General features: G+C 37.8%; 1 protein-coding gene across 1 annotated transcript; it reads right to left on the minus strand.

Annotated features, from left to right (window-relative positions):
• Positions 1-2,234: 2,234 nt before the first annotated feature.
• LOC138885384 (secreted RxLR effector protein 161-like) lies at positions 2,235-2,927 on the minus strand. Its single transcript, XM_070166329.1, has one exon. It carries the CDS (start codon positions 2,925-2,927, stop codon positions 2,235-2,237), a length of 693 nt encoding a protein of 230 aa, XP_070022430.1.
• Positions 2,928-10,187: the final 7,260 nt, after the last annotated feature.

Here is a 10,187-nt window from a genome sequence, read left to right on the forward strand (position 1 = left end):
TCAGACCTTGAGTGAAGGCCTGTACTGCCCAATCGTCGGAGACTGGTGGTAGTTCCATTCATTCCATTTGAAAGCGAGATACGAACTCTCAAAGCATCTCGTTCTCCCTCTTCTTGATCTTGAAGACGTCAGACTTCCTCGTGACTACTTTGATGGCACTGGCGTGTGCCTTTATGAAAGAATCTGCTAGCATGGCAAATAAGTCTATAGAGTTAGAAGCTAAGTTGTGATACCACATCATGGCCCCTTTCGAGAGTGTTTCCCCGAACATCTTTAGCAAGATGGACTCGATCTCGTCGTCTTTTAGGTCGTTGCCCTTTACTGCGCAAGTGTAAGCAGTAACGTGCTCATTGGGGTCTGAGGTCCCGTTGTATTTTGGGAGGTCTGGCATTCTGAACTTTTTTGGAAAGGGTTTTGGAGATGCTTCCTCTGGGAACGGCCTTTGTATGAACTTCTTCGAATCCACAACTTTCAATATTGGGGGTGCGCCCGAAATTTGGTCGACCCTAGAGTTGTAGGTCTCGACCTTTTTGTCGTTGGCTTCTATCTTCTTCTCGCCCAATTCGATCCTCTTTGTGAGGTCCTCGAGCATCTTTACGATAGCGGGCTCGGCTACTGACCCGTTGTTGCTTGACCTCTCCAGTACCTGCTCGGTCGGGGGAGCCGTGTCCGATGCTACCGTGCTGGGGGTTTTTTGGTGATTTTGCAGCTGAGCAATTGCTAGTCGTTGTTCCTGCAACATTTCAAAAATAATGTGAAGTCTAACCTCCCGTTCTTCCCTAGTAGGGGTTTCCTGAGCTTCTTATTGATTTCCTTGGTGCACGCTCATGTTAGTGTGGGAGCTTACATCGACGTATTGAGCATCGCGTAAGACCGCGTCCATGGGAATCAGTTCTAGTGCATTCTCAGGGTTTCGTGGTGGTACACCAACACATGGAACATCCACACCATTTTCTCCGTGGTTCTCAAGATTGTTGTTCACTGAGTCATACATTTTAACCTGAAATCAAAGATCTTGGGCAAGAAAAAACATGAAAGATAACTTGCGTTATGTAGTTAAACCAGCAAGAAAATAATCATTATTATTTTTAGCCCCATGGTGGGCGCCAAACTATTTACCGCGAAATTGGTAATAACAATTAAATTTGATATAGTGGTTCTAAAAATACGTGATTTATTTTTATGCTAGTTGTTAGACAGTTGATGCTATGTGAAATACTTAGAAACGAGATAAGAGCTTAGAAACGTGATGTTAATCAATCCGAATCGCTGTCAATCGGGGCCTCGAGCTTGCCTATTCGAGGGCCTCGGGGTCGAGTCTGATGCTCGGCTGGGAGCTATTGAAGGTGGTCGATGGAGACTAACAGTTATAAATAAATCAAAGACGGAAGCAATAAATGATGAACAATAAATAGAACACAGTAAATATGAGCAATACATGAGATAACGAGACAAAGAAAATATGGTAGAGAGTAGAGAGAATGCTCTAGTATATTTAGTATGGAGCAACAAATGTTTACAAAATAACAAGGATCCCCTTTATATAAGAGGGGAAATCCCAACATAGTACAAATGCATTAATTACAAAGATACGGGGCTGGTACAACCATTAAATGCCTTGATTCGCCTTTTGGGCTAGTCCACTAGACTTGACCTGCCATATGCACATGCCTTGGGACCTCCACCCTGATCCGCCGAGACTGGTAATTCACAATGTCTCAGGACCAGTCATTAATTATGCTGTCTCGAAGTTGAACTGTCTCGAAATTGAACTGTCTCGAAGTTGACCATTGAGAATTCTCGGAGTCGATCACTGGAATCCCTCGAGATGCCTTGATGCCTGTGAAATCGAGCCATAGATTTCCACCGTATACAATCATGCAATGTAAAGGCATGAAAAAAATGCATCTACCAATTTTCTCCTAAAAGAGGCTTCCAAATGTTCACACTAGTTCACATTAATCTTGTCAAATTCAATAAAGCTCCACCTTGGCAAGATTCCACTTTTTCAATTTTCTCTCACTAATAAATTTTGATTGTGTCTTCAACTTCAATCTTCAAAGTTCAACAATGTTGAAACTTGATCGCAATCACTATTTTTGTTAGCATATCGACAGGGTTATCTGTAGTCTGAATTTTCTGCATCATGTCTCCACCTTCTTCTATAATATCTCGTACAAAATGATATCGAACATCAATGTGCTTTGTCCTTGCATGGTAAACTTAGTTATTTGCTAATTTGATAGCACCTTGACTTTACAAAATAGTGTGATGCTTTCTTGACCAATACCAAGCTCTCTAGGCAACCCTTGAAGCCAAATTGCCTTCTTTACAGCCTCCGTAATTGCCATGTACTCTGCCTCAGTAGTAGACAAAGTAATCATTGACTGCAACGTAGACTTCCAACTAACTAGTGTATTTGCAAAAGTGAAAATATAACCGGTAGTTGATCTACACTTTTCCAAATCACCTGCACAATCTGAGTCACAATATCCAACCAAATACTGACTATCTTTCTGCTCAAAAATCAATCCAACATCTACAGTATTACGAATATACCGTACAATCCATTTCACAGCTTGACAATGCTCCTTTCCTGGATCATGCATATACCTGCTTACAACTCCGATAACATGTGAAATATCAGATCTTGTGCAAACAATTGCATACATCAAGCTACCAACGACATTCACATATGGTATTCTTGATATACACTCTCGTTCAGCTTCATTCTTTGGCGACATAGTAGCACTAAGCTTAAAGTGAGGAGCAAGATGAGTGCTAACCGACTTTGTGTTCTCATTCATGCCAAATCGATCTATTACTCTCTTCAAGTATTCTTTTTGAGATAGATAGAGTTTCTTTGAATGTCTATCTTTTTTTATCTCTATGCTAAGAATTTTCTTTGCCTCACCCAAATCCTTCATCTCAAACTACTTTCATAGTTGAATCTTCAACTTCTCAATTTCCTATTGACTTTTGGAAGCTATCAACATATCATCAACGCATAGGAGAAGATATATGAAGGATCTGTCTTCAAGCTTGCGCAAATACAAACAATGATTGTATTTGCTTCTTCTGTACTTCTTCCGCAACATAAACTTGTCAAATCGTTTATACTATTGTCTAGAAGATTGTTTCAATCCGTACAATAATTTTTCAAGTTTGCACACCATATTTTCCTTTCCAGAAACTTTGAATCCTTCTGGCTGAGTCATATAAATTTCCTCTTCCAAGTCTCCATGTATTTTTTTTACATCTAACTGAACTAGTTCCAAATTTATCAGTGCTACCAAAGCCAACAAAACTCTATTGGAGGAATGTTTCATGACTGGAGAAAATACCTCATTGTAATCAATTCCCTCATTTTGAGCGTTACCCATTGGCCACCAATCCTGCTTTGTAGCGAACATCTTCTTGATTGGGAAATCCTTCTTTCTTTGCAAATACCCATTTGCACCAAATTTCTTTCTTGCCCTTCGGGAAATTGGCCAATTTCCATGTGCGATTCTGATGAAACGATTGCATTTATTCATTTATGGCAATTTTCTACTTATCTTCTTCTGAACTTTGGACTGCATTTTTATAAGTGGTAGGAATACCATCAGCTACAATTGAGGCCGCACAAGCCACCATCTCTATGAGACGAACATGTTTCTTTATTGTTCTTTTTAGCTTGCTGGTTGCTATTGATTCAAGTTGTTGTTGAGGTTCCTGAATGGGAATCTCCATCTCTACTGACTCTTCTTCTTAGGCAAAATCTTCTATTGTTTCCTCGTTTTCTCCCTGTGTTGGAAAAATTAATTTTCCCTCAAACTCCACCTGCTTTGAAGCACCATCAGTTTGTTTGACATTTTCAACTTTCACCTTATCTGTTATGGCAGATTCATCAAAGGTAACATCTCAGCTGAATATAATTTTTCTCGTCTCTGGACACCATAAGCGATATCCTTTGACTCCAGAAGTAATCCCCGTAAATATATCTTTCTTTGCTCTCATATTCAATTTTGACTCTTTCGCATGATAGTATGCAATTGAGCCAAATACATGTAAAAAATTATAATCTTCAGCAGGTTTTCCATACCATTTTTCAAATGGTGTCTTTCCACCAATAGCGGCAGATGGTAGACGATTAATGAGGTGGTATGCATATATAATTTCTCAACCCAAAATTCTTTGCCCAAGCCAGCATTAGACAACATACACTGCAACAAAGTCTGATTCATAGGTTTTGGCCACTCCATTCTGGTGTGGTGTATTTCTGACGGTGAAATATCTCAAAATGCCATCATCTTCACAAATCTTATTGTAAAGATTATTTTTGTATTCTCCACCGTTGTCTGCGCGAAGACACTTTATCTTTCTGCCTGTTTGAATCTCTATCATCGTCTTCCATTTGAGAAAAATTCCCAGTATCTCATCTTTGGCTTTCATAGTATACACCCACACTCTCCACAAAAAGTCATCAATAAAAGTTACAAAATAGTATTTCCCACCTAATGACGGTGTCTTAGAAGCACCCCAAATATCATAGTAACATAATCCAAAATACCTTTAGTATTATGGATAGTTGTTCCAAATTTAACCTTTGTCTGTTTCCCCTTAACGCAATTCTCACAAAACTCTAAACTGCAAGTCTTTACTCCTTTTACTAATCCTTACTATGATAATATTTTCAAGGGTTTTCCTCCAGCATGTCCCAAGCGCATGTGCCATAGCTTGGTTGATTCTGCCTTCTTGTCATCACTGGATGTCACTATTGCTGTCCCAATAACTGTACTACCGTGATAGTGGTACATGTTATTATTTAACCTAATTTCTATCATTATCACTAGTGCACCGGAGCATATTCTCATTTTCCCATTTTCTGCAATGACTTTGAACCCTTTGACTCTAGGGCTCCTATAGAAATTGGATTTTTCTTCAATTTCGGTAAGTATCGAACATATGTTAATATTCTGATCAATCCATCATGATTTCTTAATCGGATTGAACCAATACCATATGCGATACGAGGATTGTTATTTGCGATGTGAAGAATTCCACGTTCTCCTTCTTGAAAATCAATGAACCAGTCCCGATTGGGACACATATGATAGCTACAAGCTGAATCCATTAACCATATGTCATATTATTTGAATGGCTTAGTTGTAACTAGTGAGAAATCAGAGTCGTCACAATCAACTACATTTGAATGGATGACAACCTTCCCATTATTAGGTTTGGCCTTGTTTTTCAACTTTGGACAATCTTTCTTCTAGTGCCCCTTTTCTCGGCAAAATGCGCATTCATCTTTGCTGGGTCTGGATCTTGACTTGGATTATCCTTTCTTCGTTCTCATGTGATTTTGAGAACGAGCTCTCACGACCAATGCTTCTCCTTCTCCACTCTTTTGTTTTTCTCTCTTTCTTTGTTTATAGCTGTACAAGGCAGAACAAACTTCTTTGAGAGATACTTCATCATTCCCATGAAGTAGAGTAGTTTCGAGGTGCCCGTAGTCATCGGGAAGTGAACTTAATAACATTAAGGCCATCTCTCCATCACTAAAAGTCACGTCCATATTCTGCAAATCTATTGCCAACTTATTAAAGCTAGTGATATGATCGTTCATTCTAGTACCAGGAACATATGTGAAGCGTCATAGTCTTTTTTTTATATAAAGTTATTTTGACTGTTTTTCTTCAAGAATTTATCCTCCAATGCATTCCACAATTTACTTGCAGAAGTTTCTTTTGTGTATGAATACTTCTGTTCTCTTGCGAGGTAAGATCGAATGGTACCACATGCAACGCGGTTGATAATCTTCCAATCTCCTTCTCCGATATTGCCTGATTTCTTTTCTTCTATGGCAATATCTAGCCCTTGTTCAGAAAGGACATCAAGAACCTCAGCTTGCCACATCCCGAAATGTCCTGATCCGTCAAAAGTTTCAACTACAAATTTTGCATTTGACATAATTCTTGTCATAAGCGAAGATGCCAACGACGCATTACTGATACCCGATGTGGACTCTTCATTTTTATTATCTCCCATTTTTGCTACAGAAACTATTTATTTGCTGACAGTACATAACTCCAAAGTAATTCTTTTCTGATGTAGAAGTTCAGCATATGCTGCAACCACAGAGCATAATAAGATAGAACCTTGGCTCTGATACCAATTATTGCGAAAGCCGAATATATAGAGAGTGATTAAATCACAACTACCATATCTAAAGGTAGCTAATAAATAGTAAGTGAGATACAAAGAGCACCAGAAATTAATGAGGTTCGGCAAAATTTAATTTTTACCTAGTCCTTGGACACAATCACTCAAATTTTATTTCACTCCAAAAATACAAGTGAAATACTACAAAAGAGAAAGAAGATTCAAATGCCTTAGGAGATAAGAAGGCAAGTGAGAGATATTTACAAATGAACAAAACTCTTGTTATTTATAAAAGGGAAATGTCCTTAATAATATCATGCATGACATCACATTAAGTGTGATCATGCATGCAACGTAAATGCATGAAAAAAATGCTTATACCAATTTTCTCCTAAAAGGAGGCTTCCAAATGTTCATACTAGTTCAAATTTAATCTTCCCAAATTCAACAGTAACAACCATCCAAACAACTGTTAACTCCTCCGTTTATGAGATCATATTTTCCCCAACGGGAGGCGGTGGATAACTTGCTCTCATGGGTTATAGGAGTAAGTCACACCTTTGTTTTATTCTTGTTTCCCTGCCAATTGTCCTTTACAACTGTTCTTTTCTTCTACTCTTTTTCAAGTTTTGATACATTAATAAGTTCTTTTTCTTTTACTAGAATATGTGTACAAATGAGTATTATTTATGCATTTTTTGCGAACAAATTAATACACAATAAGTAAAGCAAGTTGAGAAAATGGCTAGCTCGAATCCAAAAGATACTTTGCTTACAAAATAATATACAAGAAAAAAACAAAAAAGAAAAAAGGATCTTGCGTTCACTTTTTTTTCGATCTTGCTTTAGACCTGACACATATGAATTGATAAGAAACACTACAACTTGAATGAATTGTTATTTTCCACAGTGATTCATTCAATTGCGTTGTCTTCAACAGAGTGATTCATTCAATTGTGTTGTCTTCAACAGATATCTTGTGTCTACAGAAATTTGAAGGCCATTAAACCCAGTCGAAAAAACTCTAGAAAGGCCCAGCATTGTCATCTAAGAACTTTGACAAGTTTTGGGCTACTGGATATCATGATCCATAATCTTATGATCTAAGAACGGAATATATATTTAAAAAATTTGTTACATAAATAGTTGTTCGAATTAAATATTTATTTTTTTGCCAGTACGCATAGATTATACATATATTGTACATCTGCCGGCTATTTAGATTTAAGAGATTAGGTGGGCACTATTTGGATTAATTCTTCTAAAAATAATTTGTGCATGTTATTTTGAATTGGCTGGCTCAGATAAGGATGTCAAATTAGCACATAAAGATATAATTTCATTTGACACATCTAGGTTCAGTCACCTTTAAAAATTGATAAAATGCAAGGAATTGAAGGTGTAACAATACTACCACTATCTTAAGTTAACCAACTAACTAATTGACAGCTCATTAACAGTTGTCATCTAACAGAAAGATGCACGTGACTAACTAAACTAACTAATACATGCGCTATGTGCTATGCGCTATGCTATTCTATATTACAATATGCCCTCTTAAGCTGGAGGGTGTAGAATGTTGAGCACTCCAAGCTTGTCAAGAAGATGCACATGTTGAGCATATCCCGAACCTTTGGTTAGCAAATCAGCCTGCTGCTCCTTTGTATTCACATGTACTACTTGAACTACCCCTTCTTTGATCTTGTCCCTAATGAAATGACAATAGATTTTTATGTGTTTTGTCCGTTCATGTAGTATGGGATTTGCTGCAATCTGAATAGCAGACTTACTATCACTAAGGATTGTCACTGGTTGTGTAATATTCACACCCAACTCTTTAAACAAACCTAGTAACCATATGATCTCAGCTGTTGCAGCAGCCATGCTTCTGTACTCAGCTTCAGCTGAGCTTCTTGACATGGTTTGCTTGATGTTCCACTATCTTAAGACTTGTTTAAGCTCATATAAGAACTTCATTAACATGCAAACTTTCTTGTCACCTTGTTGTCTAAATCCTTCAGGTAATTCCATATAAACTTCCTCATACAAATCATCTTACAAGAAGATATTGTATACATCCATTTGGAACAGGTTCCACCCTTTTGAGGTAGCAGGTGCTATGGTTAACCTCACAGTGACCTTTTTTGCCACTGGTGAGAAAGTGTCATGATAGTCCAATCCTTCTCTTTGACTACACCTCTTTGCCACTAGCCTTGCCTTATATCTCTCAATGTCCCCATCTGCTTTTACTTAATATTATATACCCATTTTGAGCCTACTGTATTTCTACCCTTTGGAAAATCAACTATGCACCATGTTTTGTTATCTTCCAAAGCCTTTATCTCCTTCTTCATAGCCTCAATCCATCTACTGTCCTCGACAACTTCTTTGAAGGGCTGTGGCTCAACCTGTTGAGAGAACTTGGCCAAATAACATTGAACTGGAGGATGTTTTGTCACAAGACAAATAGTTTGAAATTGGATAATTGCAGGTAGTAGCCTTCTTTGCGGTGATATAATCTTTCATCCACAATGGCTCTTTGGTCTGTCTTGAAGATTTTCTGCCTATGTTTGGTGGTACATTTTCATTTTCTTCTTCAAGTGATTGCTGCATTTTATTGTGTAACTCATTTGAGCCTCTGCATCCTGAACATTAGGACTCTGAACTTCTACATCCTGAAAAATTGCTGCATCAGAACCATCATAACTTGCCCCTTCAGCTTCATATTGTGCATCATCTTCTATTTTTGTGTGATCTATACTTACTGTTGTTTCTGGTAAGTTTGACCCATAAGGAGTACTACTGTGATCTGACACCTTCATAGGTAGAGGAGAAGAAATTGACACCTTTATAGGTAGAGGATAAGACATAGGCAATTCAGATTCCTTGCTCATATTAGTGCTTCCTTTGGCAAAGGGAAACTCAGATTCCCTAAAAACAACATCCCTACTAGTAAATATTTGCCTAGTTTGTAGATCCAGAAGTATATATCCCTTCTGTGTTGCAGAGTATCCCATTAAAACTGATGTTTTGGCTCTTTCAGTAAATTTTTCTTCCTTGGGCAGATTTGTTGCATAACATAAACAACCTATAACCCTTATATGGAGGAGAGAAGCCTTCCTACAATGTAGTAACTCAAAAGGTACTTTGCCCCCTAGAGTTTTGGATGGAAACCTATTGATCAAATACACTGCAACATTCACACATATGCCCCAACACTTCATAGGAATGGACCCCTGAAACTTCAATGCCCTAGTAGTGTCAAGAATGTGCCTATGCTTTCTTTCTACTATACCATTTTGTTGAGGGGTATAAGGACAACTGCTCTGATGAATGATACCAAGATTGTGGGTTAAAGAATTCAGTCTCATTATCTAATCTCAGTATTTTAACCATGACTCCAAACTGATTTTGAACCATGTTTAAAAACTATTTTATTGCTACTATCACTTCAAACTTTATGTGCAAGAAATGTACCCATGTGTATCTAGAGTGATCATCTACAATAGTTAGCAAGTAATACATGTTATTGAATGTAGGAACTTTATAAGGACCCCAAAGATCCATATGTACACGATGAAACAATCCATCAGCTCTAGAGTCATTAAGTGAGAATTTCAACCTAGTCTGTTTTGCTAAGGGGCAAACAAAGCAATTATTCTCTGCTATAATACTAACATAGCTATGTAACTCCTTTATATTCTTCATAGTTGACAGTGAAGGATGTCCCAGTCTCATGTACCCTAGGCTGCTGGTTCCTCCACACAATCTGCTCATTGCACAAATGATCTTCAGCTTGTTAGTTAATCTTCCATTTCTAAGGAAATATAATCCACCTCTGTTTCTACCAATCCCCTTCACCCTGAAATTGCAGAGGTCCTGAAATACACATAAAACAGGAAAGAAGTTGACATTGCAAGACAGTGCTCTTGTGAACTTTGAGACCGGCAATAGGTTGAACCTAAAATCGGGTACATAAAGGACATTTTTTACTGTTTCTTTATCCAGCAAACATGCACTACCAGTATGTGTGACATCAA

The sequence above is a fragment of the Nicotiana sylvestris genome, chromosome 2 (assembly GCF_000393655.2).
Source record: "Nicotiana sylvestris chromosome 2, ASM39365v2, whole genome shotgun sequence".
In the NCBI taxonomy this organism is placed as follows: Eukaryota; Viridiplantae; Streptophyta; class Magnoliopsida; order Solanales; family Solanaceae; genus Nicotiana; species Nicotiana sylvestris.